This window comes from Anguilla anguilla, chromosome 5, assembly GCF_013347855.1.
Source record: "Anguilla anguilla isolate fAngAng1 chromosome 5, fAngAng1.pri, whole genome shotgun sequence".
NCBI classification, from domain to species: Eukaryota; Metazoa; Chordata; class Actinopteri; order Anguilliformes; family Anguillidae; genus Anguilla; species Anguilla anguilla.
The window spans coordinates 46282744-46300917 of record NC_049205.1 but is presented as its reverse complement, the minus strand read 5'-3'; the positions used below and the strand labels follow the sequence as shown (position 1 = coordinate 46300917).

The following is an 18174-nucleotide window of genomic DNA, read 5'->3' as shown; positions in this document are numbered from 1 at the left end:
TTTCTGTTCTGGTTTACAGTTCAGTGTTTACTCTTGTTGTTCCATAGGTGTGGAAGCTAACAGGCCACGGTCTGATGCACTCGTTCAGCACCGAGCACGCCAAGCAGTCCATCTTCCGCAACATCGGCGCTGGTGTCATGCAGGTGGAGACCTGCCCCGGGAACCGCATCTTTACCTGCGGCGCCGACGGCACCTTGAAAATGAGGGTCCTGCCCGACCGCTACAATATACCGGCCAGTATATTTGACATCCTGTAAACTGTAAACGTGCGAATAGTGGAGGAGAAAAGTTTTTAAAAAAGCTTTCAGCAGTTAGCATTCACGTGTCCTTCGCTGTGGATTGCAACAAAGTGACGCTTACCGTAAATATTTTTTCCCAAAGCCTGACCTAAAAAAAAAACAGAAGCTAAGCGTCATACTTGACTTTAAAAGAAAAGTGACTGTCATTTTAAAAAAGCTGAATTTGTTCCAGAATCTCTTATAGAGTGTATTCATAGGAAAGCTATGCATGTACTGTTATTGTAAAAGCGGTGCAATCACAGGTCATTGATAGTGCTCTGTAAAATTACTCAAAGCAAAAAGTTTTTTAAGTGTATCTGTCGTCATTTTGTGCCCACAGCTGAAACTCTTTAGCATCCTTTACCAGCACTGTGGTTCTGTATGAAGTCAGTGGTTTCCAGCGTGAATTGAGTTGTTGGGTTTGCATTTTTATTTACTTCACTTTCGTTCGCTGCTCCTGTTGGAGTAAATGGCACATAGTCCTTTGTAAGCCAAAATGGGGTTTGCAGGGGAAAACTGTTTTGTTTGCACATGCCACCATTACTGCTGTCAGCACTGAAATGCCTGTATCAGTGACACATCGGCTATGAGATGCCCTATCAGAACAGAGATATACAGTACTGTAAATGTCCTTTATGTTTTGTTGGTCTTGGCTTATGTGTTTCCAAGCACTGAAATATACATTTTGAAACATTCCTTTTTGTTTTGCGCAAAATGTTCTCTTCCGTTTCTTTTTTCTTTCCTTATTATTTTGTTAATTTATTTGCAGGTGGTTGTATTTAACTTATTGCCTTTATATTAGGAATGTAAGGTGTGTTAGTGGACTGGGATGAAGTGTAGCACTACTGAGGTTGGTGTTATTTTTTAATGATTTATCCATAAAAATGAACCTTTGCACTCAAATCTTGGGACACTATAAAACTTTATTTAAATATACAAATGCTATTAAAGAGGAAACTGTTACAAATGAATGTCTGGCTTTGTTTGGCCAAGTAGTAAATAGTTTGAAATAGTTTTAATACATCTATATATAAATATAAATATAAAGTACCACAACAGCTTGTACAAACATAAAAGCTTTCTCTTTATTTTTTGGTTTGTATCATACCAACTGAATTAGTTGTACTTTGGTTAAATGTACTGTATTCATTAAACAGATTTGTGTTTGTCAGAACTGGTTGGAACCACGTCTGCTGTCTGTGTTTACCTGTTCAGCCTGAGTTGTCCTTCTCAATGTCTGTGTTGTGTATTTATCTATAGCATATGATGCCGTGTCAATGAGGCAGGTGAACAAAATGTGTGCAAGTCTCTGGAAGAGCAGGTAGTTCCATCATCGTCAAAGTTTTACCTTTGTAAGCCGAATAAATTATTTTTATTTCATTAAGTTGTTTTGGTTCCATGCTTTTCTTTTGCATTGATGGTAAAAGACAGCTATCTTTTTTTTCATTCACAGGAAGTGTAGACAGGAAATGTGCTGTATTTTTGGAGATTTTCATTTTCCCAGCAAGTTCAGCATAATTGATACCGGGGGCCTCATTAATAAAAAGGTTTGTGGATTTAAACTTAAAAGTAATCTTAAGATCATTTCCTAAGCTGTGCCTGCGCTTGATTTATAAAAATAACTGAGACCAAAAAAAGCTGCTTATGTTGGTTTAAATGGGTGTTCTCTGTCATGTGCACCTGTGATTTATAAATCTCAAATAAACTTTCATTTTAACTAGTATTAACTAGCTTTACAATGACCCTATCTTGAGAATGCAGCCATTTTACTATAAATAAAGTTGTATTTCCACATTCCTTGCTCTCTTCATGCCTAAAATTGATTATCAATTAAATGTTATTCCTAAAGCGCAAACACAACCCACTTATTCACAGCCCTCAAACGTGCAGTACCTCCACATAACCAGCAGGTAATTCACTCACATCTAGTAGACACTTTACATAGAGATACAATTATATCCATGCCAAAATGGGATTTTATGGATAACTACTTAGTCTTGGTTTTCCGTGTAAGCTACTATTTACGATACAATTTTATCATCAGACTTTTATAAATGAGGCCCCAGGTTTTGAAAAATGGCTAGGTGCACATTTCCATAGAGTACTGCAATGCTTATTTAACTAACCAAAGTATACAAGTACATAATTTTATGCCTCTGTCCTACGCTATGGGAAATTATTACACAGTAATTACTCTATAAAATGGCAGTACACGGATCAAAAAACTGTTACTGATACTGAAAAACTGGGGGAACAAATTCTTTTACCTGCAACCGTAAAGCAATTTAACAACAATTTGAAAATAATTGCAGATTGTATTAAACTGGTGACCAGATTTATTCATCTGACCAAAAATGCACATCATATATCTTAACATACCTGCTGTCCCAGGCATACAGATGCCGGCTCTTTGTAATATAGGACAGCATGGCCAGCACACCGCTGGGTGATCTCAGGTCAAAACTCACACTGACAGGTTTCTCTTTCAGGAGGTCGAAGGCATACGTTACTTTAGCATCCTTCGTGTCTGTAACGTAGAGCACTCCACAGGCTATGAACGCGTTTCCCGCTTTCGATCTGGGGCAGGTGGTGTTGATGTATCTAATGACTGAAAACGTCTTCTCGTCCAGATGGGCCACCATTATGTTTTCGTCCACACTTGAAGCGAATACAAGCCACAGTCCATTTTCGTCCGCCGCTAATTTGAAGTAGGTCTTGGAGTTGTTGAGGAGATAGCTCCTGTTTTGGTACAGGGCGTTATCAATTGCCAGGGTGTGCAATTTCTTGTTTTGGAGGTGAAACCTGTTGTATGGAATGAAAATTGAATCAGATCTGGGAAGCAGGGCTCACTCATCTTACAAATGTGTCAATAGCATAAGGCACATACTTTCCAACTTTGAAAGTCCCCCCAATGTGGTAGTAGATGGAGCCATTGTGTACAATGTGGCCACATCCTTGAAAGTATTTCCTGACATCGATGCGGTTGCTGCTGCTATTCTGGAACGATGCGATGTTTTCGTATTCCTTCATATCACGGCCTGCAGAGGGATGATATATCTCAATATTATGGTCATGACTGATTAGCATAAGAATAAGTACTAATCTATTCAGAGCTGCACTTGCAATGACATGCAATGTGTGTAAAAATGGAAACTGAGTCGGTTTATTCAATTAAATTCTGGGGGACCTGCAAAGTGTTCTGCCACCCAAATGCGTTCATCATTTTGTCGAGCCGTGTCTTGCATCCATGTTCCAAATGTGGTCTCCATTTTGGTCACATTTCTTGCACCGGTCACAGATTTGATGATGCATTCTATGTGGAAATGAATGCCATAGTCAGTTTTCAAAAGATTATTCAAATGATAATTGAAATCTAAGAGCAAGTGATTAAGCAAATAATTCATACCAGATTTCTTTAAATGTTGCTCCCTCATGTGCCCAGCAACTTTTACAGCTAAGGTGTCATCATTTGGCACAGCGTTTGACAACCCTGAAAATAAAATTGAAATAAAATTCAGTTAACCTCTATAGAATCTTAACAGTTATATGATACATCTTGCGCCTGTTGTGTATATACACAAGATGCTTTACTATAACAGTATTGTCCAGTTGCACTAAAAACCCATAGGAAGAGAGTCAAATCCAGATCATTCCAGTGTCAATGTTAACCAGCAACCACACACGGTGGTGTATGGTTGGTTATAGCATCATGCATCAAAGGAGGGTTAAAGTTAGCAGTGTAATCCATGGCTCCTTATACACAAATGTCTTTCCTGATCAATTAAGTCTCTACAGTCTGCCTGCCCCAGCTTTAGTGTGTTAGTTTAGTTTTCCAGCATATGTAGAAGACCATAGAGTGAAAGGAAATGCTGGTTCACTATATGTTTATATGATGCATGTGCTAGTCTGCAATCTTCTGCATTTTTGGAGCATGGTACAGCAATGGGACAGGTTGAAAGCTGTGATCAGGCTTTCCAGTTTAGGAAAAATTGGGGAATATAAATTTTAAAAACAAAGTTAATTCATTTATTTGCCTGTCTGTGCCTTCAGCTGAAGGAAGTAGGACGTCACTCACCCAGAGTCTTCCGGACTGAGTGCAGGGTTGCCCTGTGGCTTCTGTTCCTAGGGGGCCCTGGGGGCCCTGGAGGGCCTGGGGGACCAACAGGACCAGGAAGACCTGGAGGACCCTCTGGACCTGGTGGACCTTTCCAGAATGATAAATCTGCTAAATGTAGGATGATTCTCCACAAAAATAGCAATATGTTATATAGCACCCGCACCCGCACCCGCACCCGCACCCGCACCCGCACCCGCACCCGCACCCGCACCCGCACCCGCACCCGCACCCGCACCCGCACCCGCACCCGCACCCGCACCCGCACCCGCACCCTAACCCTAACCCTAACCCTAACCCTAACCCTAACCCTAACCCTAACCCTAACCCTAACCCTAACCCTAACCCTAACAACCCTAACAACCCTAACAACCCTAACAACCCTAACAACCCTAACAACCCTAACCCTGGAGGACCCTCTGAACCTGGTGGACCTTTCCAGAAGGATAAATCTGCTAAATGTAGGATGATTCTCCACAAAAATCATACCCCTCCAGTTCTTAAATGAAACACATTACCACCCAGTCATTTGCCTCTTGCACTTTTATAAACTGAATTGATTTTAAGGGCACTAAAGTGGAGAAATATATTGATTATATGCCAATAATAAATGTAGAAAAGGTATAGATTCTGGGAATTTTTCTACTTATGAAAGTTCCCCTGTGCTGGTGATGTTCTTACCTTCTAAAATGATATCATTGGAAGGTTCTCCTTTCAGTCCTGGAGGACCATGATCTCCCCTCTCACCTTTTTCTCCAGGATCTCCTTTCTCACCTTAGAAAAAATATATATTTCATCCAATGCATGTAATGTATTATAGCCCTTTGGAATTATGAGCACTTTAAAGGCAGGCTTTCTTTATGCAGGGTTGTTCGGTGAGTGGGTGCCATCTTTCAGATAAAAGGATGATTAAATTTAATTGCACTTTTGAAAGAGTAGGACTGTTAACGGATAAAATTTTTGACACTGGGTCTGTTATCCAGGAATAATAATCATCAACACTGTTTTATTGGCAACACTATCCAAATGTTGTCGCTGTGAAATTCTTTTTAGATTTCTGGTGGCCTGGATACACAGTGATTAAAAAGAATAAATTATAAACAATCCTAAAGATATCTGGAAAATTTTCTCCCCCAAGTTGTCTACTTTTCAGCTTTTGCATCATGAGATTTTTTAGAAGCCAGGCATTTATTAAAATTTTCCAAGAAACAATGTCCATTCATTCATCCATCTAAAACATATTCATGAAATGCATTGTTTGAGGACAAAATGGCTCTGTGCGTCTTGGTTACTGCTACTGCATGACTGCACCAAATTGTAAGCTTTGCCCACGTTTGATAATATGATCTCTCTCTGCACTGTACCTGCACTGTCTGTCAAAATGGTGGTACATTATCTAATCATAATGGCATGACCACACACTGGTTTCACAAAATGAAAAGAAGCTTGTTCTGATTTAGGCCACCAGGGCACAAATGTGAATCTGGGATATGTGCCCTATTACACAGAGGCACCTAATTTAACAGTTTAATAATCAATGTCCTGAATTTACAGACAGAAAATGGGCAGCTCCACTAAAACCTTACCTCTTTTCCCCCTCTTTCCTTCAGTGCCAGGGTCCCCCTTCAGGCCTGGAATTCCATCTGTTCCATTGTACCCTGGCATTCCATCCAAGCCAGGCAAGCCTTCAGTTCAAATAAAGAGGCATTAGACTACTTTGTATGGAGACGGGCTCCTACTTAGACATGTCTTGGCACTTACTGTAGTCCACACTGTTCCAGTTGTAGTGCAACTTTTGTACGTCGCTGTGGATGAAAGCGTCTGCTAAATAAATGTAATGTAATGTAACTGTATAAGATGAGCGATGCATGGTGTCAATTTGCATTCATAGCCTGTGCTAATTTTTGTAGTTGTAACAGTGAATATGCTTTTAAAGTTTATCTGTTGAGTTCTTACCAGGAGGTCCAGGAGGCCCTGTATCAAGAGACAGCACAATCAGAGCTCATCACTATACTTTTATGAAAGGGATTTCTATCCATACATCAAGCTGTATTTTTCAAAATGTTAACTCTCATATTTGACAAAAAAGTTTATAACTGAATGATTATTGATGAAAGAAAATAAATTCATATATAAGAACACTTTGCCACATACCTGTCAGGCAAACGCCCTTTGTGCTGTTACAGAGGTCTACTAAGACTTTGACCTATAAAAAAAGTAACTTATGAGCAAAACACATGAAAAGCAAACCAACCTTCAGCTATACAAGACATGCTGTATGATAGACAAGCAAATAGGCTATATATTAGTTAACCCTAACCCTAACTGCATTGGTAAAACACAAAGCAGAAACAATACCAGGATATGTAAAATAAAATGCATGGTCAATTTGAAGTCTCACAGAAATCCATTATAGACTTTGGATTAACTTGAATGTCAAAATAAAAATGCAATCAAATTAGTGTTAGGCCAATCAATGTGATAGCAAAGCCTAGTTAAAACTGTATTTAGGCTGCACATCTTTAAAACAATATGGATACAAAATTAATGTCGAGTAAAAGATTAAAAAGATCTACGAACTGGAACCATGGAGTAGGTCATCATCATCATCATGTCATTCTGCTCCACTCGATTGAGCTCCTGTATGTGGTCACGCTCATGGCTACGCTTGTTCCGCGAGTACTCGAAGCGCTCCGCCCGCAGGTCCGGATTGCGAGCTACCTCGGACACAAACTCAACCATCGAGGTATCCGACAGCTCCTCCAGTTGGTCGTCCAGCTCGGAGAGAAGTGAGGCCAGTCGCACCTGACGGATGAACACGACGAGTAGCCCGGCAGAGTTGAGCACAGTTAGCAAGCAAGTCCCAAATAGCAGCACTTGCAGCTTCCAGGTCAGTCTAGGGCTAGTCTCCCTCATGCTGTATTTCTCCCACTTATATCAAATTAGTGTTTTAACGCAGCGTCCTTTGGAAGCTAACAGAATCCAAGTTCACCAAAGCAGGCAATATTAATACGTAATAAAATCTCCGAAATCTTTCCAGGCTGTTGTGTGTGTGAGATGCCCTACTTCAGTAAATGCAACCCTCGTTCTCCAAGACACCAAGCAGACTTCTGCATTGTCCAACTTTCCTCAGGGAAAAAGCTCTCTATTCATGCACCCACCTTATTTATATGCAGAAGCCTCCATATCTGCACTGGGAATATAGCTGTGGGCTGATTTTGACACAATTCACATATTCACAGAGCAGTTGTTGAGGTGGAAGAAGCTAAGAGGCATATCATCCTCAGGCAAGCCTCCAATACAATGTCTCTTACCAACAAAAACACTCAACTTCCACTCTCACCAACACAACAGCACCAAAACACCACCTCATCTGTTTTCAACAATCTTGTCCTGGTGATATATAAACCATCTTACCCTATAGTTATGGAAATAGATTTTGAATTGCATATTTAATAAATACAGTTTGTATAAAAACAAGGATTTGTGTACTGTTTCAACTGTCAGGCTAAATTTCAATATCACAATTAACCTACTGCTGTATTTACATTGCCCTAAAAAATGTACATTTACTAATCAAATACTTAACTTTTGCCGCAAACGTAAATGGTATTATGCGAAGAAATTGTAAGTATGCAACCATTAACATTGTACGAAGTGCAAGTGTAACTAACAGCTTTGAACAGTGGATAGCCACTGATTTCAGACCACAAATCATGGGTCACATTTTTGATATGGGACTCAACAGGGCCTGACTAATGAAGCACTGCATAACCTCCTGAATATTGAGCCAGTTCATCAATAATAACTATTATCGAATATATTTAATTTATTTATATCATTATAGAAGTTAAATAAAGATGATTTCTAACCCATTTAAATGGGAAAAGCTTTGAATTTTTGCTTAAGTCATTAATTTAAAAATAATTTAACTGAAAAATATGTAGATTTTTTTTTTTTGCCTCAACCTTCATACTTATCATTTTCCTAAACTTAACCCTAGCTGAACCGTAATTTAAACCACATTACTTAATTCAAGCATTTGCTGTTCTCTTAATGTTTGATTTTTTTTAGTGATGAAAAACAATTTTAATATATTCAATTCAAAAAAGAAACACAATAAAGTGTTTGAAGTGATTTATTTTGAAAAACGTAGTTCACTGAAAAAATATGGTACTATATTTGCCTGTAGTGTGACATCCCACTAATGAGACATTTTTTCTCATCCAAAATCAAAGAATAACCCATGTCCTAAACATAACCCCAAACTTGCCTCACCCTGAGCCTAACCCCATTTTGTGCATTGCACCTCTGGGCCACTGAAGGCATGCTCCCTTGGTTTTGGAGACAATATTTTGTTGATTTTTAATGATTTTATATTTCAGATACTTTTTCCAATAGCTTGCTATTATATCCGTATGTATACAGTATACAGTATATCCATATTATATACAGATCTAAAACAAAAGGAATTATGAAGGGCATGCATTTTGGATCATGCTACAGAAATTTGGAGAAAATATTCCAATCTCCCCATGTTGATGTAAACACATTTATTGCAGACCACACAATTCCAGAATTTGGCAGAGGTGAAAAATACTCAATTTTGCAGGAGGACATCAGGAATTCTACTATTGTACAGTTACCTTTGACACCAAAAAATCCCACTTGACTTTATTTCCCTAAAGCTATATGTCAGTGGAAGTGTATTGCATCTCTATTACTGTTCTTCATGAAAAAGTAGTGATGGTGAGAGATTTTGGTTAAACAAGCAACTTCAAACTATATCTACTTAGTAACCTTTTAAATGAAATAATTATGTTTGTGAGTCTTAGCTAAAGTGTAGTACTTTTCAGTAGAGAGTTTCCGACTTTCTAGCTGTGCTTAAACAATTAAGCAAATGAGACAATTTGATGAGAAGTCTCATTAATAAGTTTTATATAGAATGAGTCCTCAAATCGTCCACATACACTAGCTACAGAGGCATGGTGTATGGCATATCTTGGGGTCATGTCCTTACATATCTAGCAATTAGCCCTCTAGCTATGACAAGGGTTCCATTCTGCTGGACATGCAAACCAGTTCAAGGATAACATACACTCCTGTTGGCATGAAAGAAGCAAAATAATTGCAGCACAGAATAGTCAGCCCGTTCTGAATTCAAAAATAGCTTTAATTATCAGAACTTCTGAAGGATTTTGTGATGTGTGATATGCAAATTGGATTCAGACAAGGACAGAAAAATCTTAATTGCGTGTGTATCATTCTGCCCCCAGAGAAATCATTCTTCTGACACCATTATTTACTTCCTCATTTATTTAATCTGAGGCAATACAATAGTTTGGAAAAATGTATCATTTGAAAGGGTTAGGTTCAGCATTCATATCAAGAATACAGACAGTTTTATGATTTTTTAAAAATGTATTATTATAAAAAATCCTTGAGGTCCTTTGAGGCAGAAGATTATTATCTGAAAGACAACAGGACAGACTGACTGAATTGGAGTTGTAGCTATTTTGAGTAAACATATGAAAAGGCCTGATTGTATTACAGTAGTATTTTTTGTCTTATTTTGTCTGTAAGACAAACCCACACTCTTAAAATTGTGAGTTGCATTAATTATGTGAATTGTGTATTCTAAGCACATATTGTTTTATGCATAGTAAGCACATATTTCTAGTTGTGAGTACCCAGATAGAAAATAAGCTCTTCAAGTGCATCTGAAAACATGTTTGCATGTATGTGCCATCCCTTGTTTGAAACATCTTAGATGGCAGCTTTCTCCTACATCACAGCAATTGGCACAAACTGTGTGAAAGGACCTCGTAACCACCTACACTTGCAAATTCATTTGGACTTCCAGCTGGCTGTGTTTTCATTTTGACAACTGCTGACCAACAGTAACGATATTTAGCTGTGGCTGGGATGGCCGGGTGGGGAGTAGCAGGGAGATGGAAGACAGAGGGCCCTGAAGCCAGCAGGGCAAAGAACAGAAGCTCGAGTAAACATCTCATCGTTACTGCAGAGGTGGAGAGCATGGGTAGTATATTTCCAAAGAATACTGTGTTCTCTACAAGTTTAAGAACCTGTGTATTCTTGTAGATCTTCTCCGACATTTGTCATGCATCATGGTGAGTATACAACTGGACATATCTGGTTGCTCTGGGTGACTAGAAAATCCTTGGTAAAAATGTATGTATTTTTAATTTCTCTCACCTTATTTAAAAAGTACTAACTTTTGATTTTACTTTTGAGCAGGGCTGGCTCTATCCTTTGTGCCATCTCAGGGAAGATCAGAGAGGAGGGAGATTTCGCCATTTTATATTTTTTTTCCCTTTTATTAATTCTCTTTCAAGGACTATTTAACAGGTTGGTGTCCTTAAAAGGGGGGGGGGGGGAGTCGAGGGTGCTGGAGCCTATCTCAGCGTGCATTGGGCAAGAGGCAGGAATACACCCTGGACAATCACCTATCCATTGCAGGATACACTCATATCTATGGAATGTCTTAGGACTGTGAGAAGAAACTGGAGTAACAGGAGATGCTTCAAACAAGGGACCTTCTTGCTATAGGCGACAATTCTATCCACTGCACCACCATGTTACCCTCAAGATGAACATATAAATAGAAAACAAAAGGATAGGCTTTGAAACCTCCTTCTGTCGACTATCTGACTTCACTTTATGCAGAGAGTCCCGGGGTCAGAAAGTGAAAGTCCTGTCATGTGTTTCTTCCACCAATGAACTCAGCCAGCTGATTTCACTGATAACTTCTACCTCCTGGCTGAAGAACTGTGCTAAATTAGAAAATCCAGGTGATTGGAAGAAAATACTTGGGAGGACTTTACTTTTTCACAGAGGTGGAAAGTCCAGGTTCAGAAAGTAAATGTCAGTGTTGCACTGTGTCTCCAATTCTGAATTAAGATCACTGGCTCACATCAAATCAAAATAAAAAAAAATTTACTGAAAGAACTGCAATGCAAGACAAATATGCATCAGAACAATTGTGAACTGTGTTAGTGCAACATTAGTTTATGCAACGTTCAGGTTTTCAATCACTAGCATCAGCAGAGATGTAGACAGATTAAATTCACTCATCATCGATGCATACCAGGAAACCGACACTGTATGCTTTTTCATGCCAAAGAATCCGGCCCCTTGTAGTCATACAGCCAACAATATCCGAGCTGTTGTTCACTACAAAGATGCCCAGTTGAGCTCTGCACATTCTCCCATGGAAGACGTGGGCGTAAGTGAATTCACAGTGTTCTTTCATTCTTATTAAATGGCGTAAAGGTCCTCTGATTACATAAAAGGCTTTTTGTTACGATAGTAGCAAAACAGTGTTAATAAATTCCCATCAGAAAGGTATGTTGAGAGGAAAGGAGCTTTTGTAGAGCTTGAGAGAATATCTCAGTTGTACCGAGGGCACTAGAAGAGATGAAGAACTCATACAATAGATCTGATATGCCACACACGTACCTCTGAACTTCAGTGGCACTGCACTCATTCAGAATTCTGATGTGCAGCATGCATGTACTGTATTATCATTTATGATCAAAATGATATTGTATTGTAGCTGATGTGCAGCTGTTTTTTTATTTACAAAAAATGAATAGATAAGTAAGTTATTACATTTCTTTGAAAAAGAATCTTGGGATTTTCACAAAAAGCCTTGTTTAACACTGCCATCTAATGGCAGGATGGGAGATCATATTAACAATAATTCAGATGCTTCTATCCGGGGTGGGGGGCTTTTGAATAAGTTGGAGAGGTCTGACGGCGAGGAGACCAGTGAGATGGGAGGAGCAGTCACCCAGCCTGAATAATGACCAGCACTTGGACTAAGAGGTCAGATTTTCCAGATGAGATCTTCATCTGCAATAATAACAAATATGCATATTGAAAAAATGCTAAATATTATTTCAAAAGTAACATTAAAATAAACATTCATTTGATAAAATCTCTTATGATCACATCATATTTTCCCAGTTTCAATCATACAAATTTAGCCCTTTGCCATTGATTGGTATCAAGCATGTTACAGTGCATGTAAGTTAACAGGATTGACATTATAATTAAATATTCCTATTTTACAAGGCAAAATTTAAGAAAAAAACGTCCAGGCATGGATCAAAAACAAAGATTACATAAGGACTCTGGTAAGAACTCATAGTCATAATTCACAATTAAATGAATTGTGAATTATGATCATGAGGTTGTTCATTACACAGATGAGCCACCAGTGGGTGCCAAAAGACTATGGCTTGCAGCACAGAATTATAATTGACAACGGTGCACTCAGGGGGGAAAATACAAAGCCTATGTGGAAAGTATTTACATTATGCCACATTAAGAGGAAAGTGTATGTGGGTGGTTAACTGCTTACTTCACTGGAAATCTCAAGAAGCAAAAAGGGAGAGGGAAAGGGGCCAACTGACTCTTTGATTTTTTCCTAAGGCTAAGTTGGCTTTCAAAACGCCCACCCCCGCAGTACATAGGGTGGTCCTGCAGTTCGCCCCCACACTACTGGCACCAGAGAGGAGACTGATTGGATAGATGACAAATTGCCAAATATACTCATACGAGGGGAGAGAGAGAGAGAGAGGGAGAGAGAGAGAGAAAGAGAGAGAGAGAGAGAGAGAGAGAAGAAGAAGAAGAAGAAGAAGAAGAAGAAGAAGAAGAAAACTTGTCTTTCTCTCTGCCAGTTATTTTGACCTATTGGCATATGTGAGGCAGGAATCATTAACCATGTTCATTCTAATGGAATTGTTTTCTTGAGGAGACTTGGAAAATTTACTGTATACTCAAAAATACATTTTCTGCTCAGTGATTATTTCCAGAAAGCTTCTGCTGATTTCCATTAACAATCCATGCCTAACATACACAAGGCCCAGGGGATACCTCATATTAAACCTCAGTTTGAGAGTGGTAAAATTCCTTCTGCTCTTCCACTGCAGTGCAGCCCAAGGAAATGTCAAACCTTTGGGCACCAGCAATGACGATAGAATCTGACAGGTTTCCCACATACAGCAATTAGATATTGTCCAGAACAGAGTTATAAATAAGCATGTATATGTATTGACAGCATACTGACCCAAATACAGTTCATCACAAACATTAATTAATAATAATTATGACCTCAGGCAGCCCACATTGTGTTTACATAAAATACACACACCATTAACAAACAGAATACATCAAAACAAATACTATAGATATGATTCCGGTACATTCTCATAAGATGATCTTGGAATGCATTTTAAAACTGCAAGCATGCCCATCATTTGGGAGTCTGAGAAAAAGCAGTGATTTGTGAATAAGTAAAAAAAATAAATAAATAAAAAAAGCCAAGAGCCTAAAGTAATCAATGTAGTTCACAACCAGGCCCCTACAAACACCATCTGGCTCAGATAGGCAGGTGGGCACCCTCCCTATTTGCTGATTTCCACCATTATCACATGATTGAGAGTGAATGTGATTTATGGTTTCATTTGTACCTAAATGATTCACTGTACTTGTGCCAAGTGCCTGAGTATGCACTCCCAAATAAAGTCTTGTACAAACAAGAGAATGGCATTATAAGCAATTAGAATTTTCACATCAGCGGGTTTGACACTTGCATATCACCAACCACAGATGCATATCACACAGAATTTCAATTACCTACTTCAAAAGAAGTTGCTGTAATTTACAATTGTTTGCGTCCACACAAAAGCAGACAGTGAGCTCTTTACTGAGCATGATGCCAAAGGTTTTAGTTTTTCTCAATAGATTTGGAATATTTCAGCAAACTTGTTCATTAACACAACCATCTACACAAACTTTCATTTCCCCAAACGTTGAGAAATTTTGAGAATTCTGATCTATAGTCTATTAGGCTTAAGCCTACCAAGCTTGGTATTGAAAAATTACTTGAGAGATACCAATATCGCCTTTTCACTCCCCATATAGATACCAAGTACAGAACGTTGAGTATCAGCCGATGCTGAGTGATCATCTTTTTGCTTGGGATCATCTTGGTCCATGTAAAAATAATGAATGAATAAAAACTAGTATGTTCAAGCTGGGAAACAAAGACACCTTTACTATTCACCTTCACTATTAGTCTGAATAAAAAGAAGAAATAAATACAACATGAGAACATAATGGAATATTTGTTTGCATGGACTTTACTTTGTATAAATATGCCGAATTATGACAAACTGCAAGCAATCTACTGAGATTTTATGATGATGAAGATGATGAGGCTAATGATCAGTATTATGACATTAAAAAACAATCTACTTTTTCTATACCTCACAGAACTACTATTTCCAATTAAGGCCTTATGTTCCACTGAGGTATAAAGCTTAGAATATTGAACCCAAGGCAATATTTTGCATGCGAATTATAAATACAGTAAATGTTCAAAGCTCTTCCTCCTCTGAGTTACATGAACATCTTCTTTCTTCTTTCTCAGTGTTTGACAAACATTGAAAATGGTGTGTTAAAAGTGGTTATTCCACAACTCTAATTTCATTCTCCATTTTAATAGGTTTATTATAAATGAGGACGTCCTATTATGGGAACATGTTCCTGTTGTTTTTGGTAAGTGTAAACAGCCATGGGAAACTACAGCAGATTTTTTTTAAACATAATTTTTTTTTCAAACAAGTCGCACAAGTACATGTACAGCTGTGGTTTAAAGTGCAAACTAAACAGCATAAGTCAGTGTTCTGTATCATCCCATGTATTCACACACAAATATTATGATTTTCCACGAATCAGTGGTTATGAAACTTCCTTTTTATTTCCATGCCATGTTGTAGCAGTACTTCATTTATCACCCTGTGTTTTTTCTGTTTAATAATAAATACTGGACTGGACTTTAGGAAACAACCAGTGGAGAAGTGAGCAAACATTGCACTATGCTTCTGTATGGAAAATAATGCTTGTTTCTCCACAGAAGCTCTGCTGAGAAAAAGCTGACCCCCAAAATTTCACATCCGAAAGTTTGAGAAGGCAAGAGGAGAGGTCAGCTCGGCTCTTACTTGAACCCCTCCTCATTAATGAAACTGCAGATGTGGCCTTTCTGCTGTAGCACTTTAGCTGGTACTGCTGCTTGCAATATGTAATTACCACCCACGTGTATTTATATACATGTCACCTTTCGTCTCTGCTTCTCCTGTGAACACGGATGGCTGATTTAATTATCACCTTCCTGTTTTAATGGCCACATTCCTGATTTGGAATTTCCCTGTTTTAATTATCATTAGATCAAGTGTAATTGGAAGAATTACAGAATGCAGTATTTTGTCAAAATATTATTTTAAAAACATCAGCTCACAGCCCACAGCCCACATTACAAAATTAAATGGTAGATTGCAAGCTGTGCGTGTTTTTGTTTTTTTTTTTGCCACAAAAAAATGCATAGAAATGAATTGATAAAAATAGATAGAATTAGTTAATTAAGTCAGGACAGTTTACTTTAAAAAAGTGAATTGGTTAATATACAGGAAGATGCATTTATTGAATTTATACGAAAGGTCACTTACCAAAAAAACAAGGGTATTCATTTTATTTTTGTTGGATTTTGCTTTCAAAATGAAAGATTATTAGGCAAAAGATGTACCTACCATAGATACGACCTAGCAACCAAACACTCACTCTAGTCCCTTTCATCCTAGTCAAGTAGCAAGCTCTGTGTTTGCTGTCAGTTGCACTACTCAGTATTAAAGTTCAACTTGATCTTGGGTCAAAATGTTCTCACAGTATGTTTTCCATCATGAAAAGCTAGCAGGCCATCTAGTCCATTTTCTTCAAAACTGCAGCTATACTGTCATAGCAAAATCTTTGTTGTTATTTGTTTGTTAAACAAATGTTCTTTATCATACATTTCAGCTTGTGCAATCACAATTTTATATTGTACACAGTAAAGTGCAGTGTTAAATAAACTTTTACAGAGTACATATGGTTCTTATTGGACTCATATGTACTCTGTTAGAGATGACTGAAGTGGTCACTTCATCATATTAATTTAGAATGGTGATCAGACCATTTTGACTGGACCTACTTGACACAGCTGAGTGGCTATCAATTTGTATGGCACTCCTTCAAGCCAATCAGAATTGAGTATTCACCCAGACCATAGTATAATTTAGTTGTACACAACACAATTGTACTGGACACATGAACTCAGTAAACTATGTGATTCAAAAACAGAATATGTCTTAAAATTAAAGAAGGGTCTTAGTATTAAACATGAAAATGGTGACATGCGTATCATGGTTTTCTGTTTTTGATGTTGACCCTCAACCCAGTACATTTAAAACCTATTATGGGGGCCCACAGCAGTGAGCATGTACTTCCAAAGTATGATAGAGAGTGACAGAAAATTGTGACACTACTGCCCAGTCTCCTTGGAGTTCTGCCATAATACCTTAAGCTGCAAGGCAATGTTGCAGTGTGACAAAATTAGGTCAAGGGGACCACATTGATCTTTTTTTAAAGAAATGTACCCACAATGCGGACCTGTACTCTTGCTGCATTCACATTGTGTCAGGGCTTAAATGTACAATGTAAACATGCTTGTGTATCCAACTAAGTGCATATCACACATTTATTTTTAAAATGATCTTATGTTAACAAGACCTGTGATTCTGTATTCTTGAATAACATTAGATTCAGATCAGCTAAGAGGGTGCGCATCATGAACCAGATGGAAATAACTAAATAAATTAATGGAATGGTATAAATAAATACAGTGTATGCTATTTGCATTAGGTGTAAATGGCATATTTCACAATTTAGCTTCAGTTTTTTCATTCAGTGCTTATAGACACTATTCTTATATCTTATTTCTTCATCTGAACTTGAACAGAGAGAATGTCACTCCCATATTTGCAGTACTGTCACCCAAAGTAAATGTGCAGTTGAAAGGTTAGGTTGCACAGTTCAGCTAATGAACCGCAATAGAGGTGGTGGCTAGTTATGTACCATATAGAGGATACACATGCAGGTCTGCACTCTCCTCAATTAGCCTAAAGGATGTTGCAGTGAGGGGACACTAAAAATACTCTACAAATATGAAAAGGCATTTCAAAAGAGAGACTATAAAATGTTTCTAAAATTTTTCTTTTTTTAAACATTGTCTTTTGAGAATACCGCAACTTGGTGTGATAAAGACATCTGTACTAAAGTATTTACTGGATTTTCTTTTTCAGATAGACAACCACTTACACAGAGACAGAGCAGGTTTTTGGATTAGCTGGATCAGGATTAGATAAACTTATAAATGCTGCAAAGGTCAGTTTCTCAGCATTTGAATGAGTCACTGAGCACTGAACACACATATCCTGATCCATCTGTCTTCAAAAAGCAATATATATAAAAATATGTGATCTCAAATATTTTTAACACATCACTATTTGTCATAAAATGTCATGTATTTTTTATGTATCCAGGATTGTGACATCTACAATGTTTTTTTAAATTAAATAAAATCATCAAATGACATGTAGAAGTAGAAATAAACTCTGAGATGTATGGTGAACAATATGATGTGGTAAGCTATGAAATTTCAGTTTTATTGATATTACACATGAATTACAAATTACAAATTAATCAATTACAAATTGCTTTTGTAATTGATTACAAAAGCAATGACCATCTGGAGGCATTATCTGCTTTTAGAGTTTTTCCTGCCCCGAGTTTATTTTTCAGGATCTGATCACCAAACACCCACAAAACCAACCATTACATGAACAAAGTACTGGTTACTTTTTTCCCTGGCAAACCGGCAAA

General features: G+C 37.9%; 2 protein-coding genes across 5 annotated transcripts in view; one reads left to right on the top strand and one right to left on the bottom strand.

Annotated features, from left to right (window-relative positions):
• The window catches only part of LOC118227401 (dmX-like protein 2), a 40486-nt gene extending 38835 nt beyond the window's left edge, over positions 1-1651 (top strand). For all 3 annotated transcript variants that reach the window (XM_035417811.1, XM_035417809.1, XM_035417812.1), the window contains one exon: positions 48-1651. In XM_035417811.1, the coding sequence (XP_035273702.1) occupies positions 48-257 (210 nt within the window). In that variant the 3' untranslated portion in view covers positions 258-1651. The remainder of the gene's footprint in view (positions 1-47) is intronic.
• LOC118227402 (gliomedin-like) lies at positions 1182-7823 on the bottom strand. Of its 2 annotated transcripts, none has more exons than XM_035417813.1 (10): positions 6973-7823; positions 6547-6598; positions 6349-6366; positions 5979-6077; positions 5074-5166; positions 4354-4482; positions 3685-3768; positions 3466-3591; positions 3166-3316; positions 1182-3080 (listed from the first exon to the last, which is right to left on the bottom strand). In XM_035417813.1, the coding sequence occupies exons 1-10, from the start codon at positions 7306-7308 to the stop codon at positions 2615-2617; spliced, it is 1554 nt and encodes a 517-aa protein (XP_035273704.1). In that variant the 5' UTR covers positions 7309-7823; the 3' UTR covers positions 1182-2614. The 2 variants fall into 2 exon arrangements, with proteins under 2 accessions (XP_035273704.1, XP_035273705.1); XM_035417814.1 differs by having other exon boundaries at positions 4354-4473.
• Positions 7824-18174: the final 10351 nt, after the last annotated feature.

What these genes read in the sequence shown, in the direction of transcription:
- LOC118227402 (XM_035417813.1), bottom strand. Translation starts at nt 7,308, where the DNA reads ATGAGGGAGACTAGCCCTAGACTGACCTGGAAGCTGCAAGTGCTGCTA. An exon ending in TGACCTACTCCATGGTTCCA is followed by an intron (nt 6,599 to 6,972) that starts GTTCGTAGATCT and finishes CTTTTTTTATAG; the next exon opens with GTCAAAGTCTTAGTAGACCT. An exon ending in GCAACATTTAAAGAAATCTG is followed by an intron (nt 3,592 to 3,684) that starts GTATGAATTATT and finishes ATTTCCACATAG; the next exon opens with AATGCATCATCAAATCTGTG.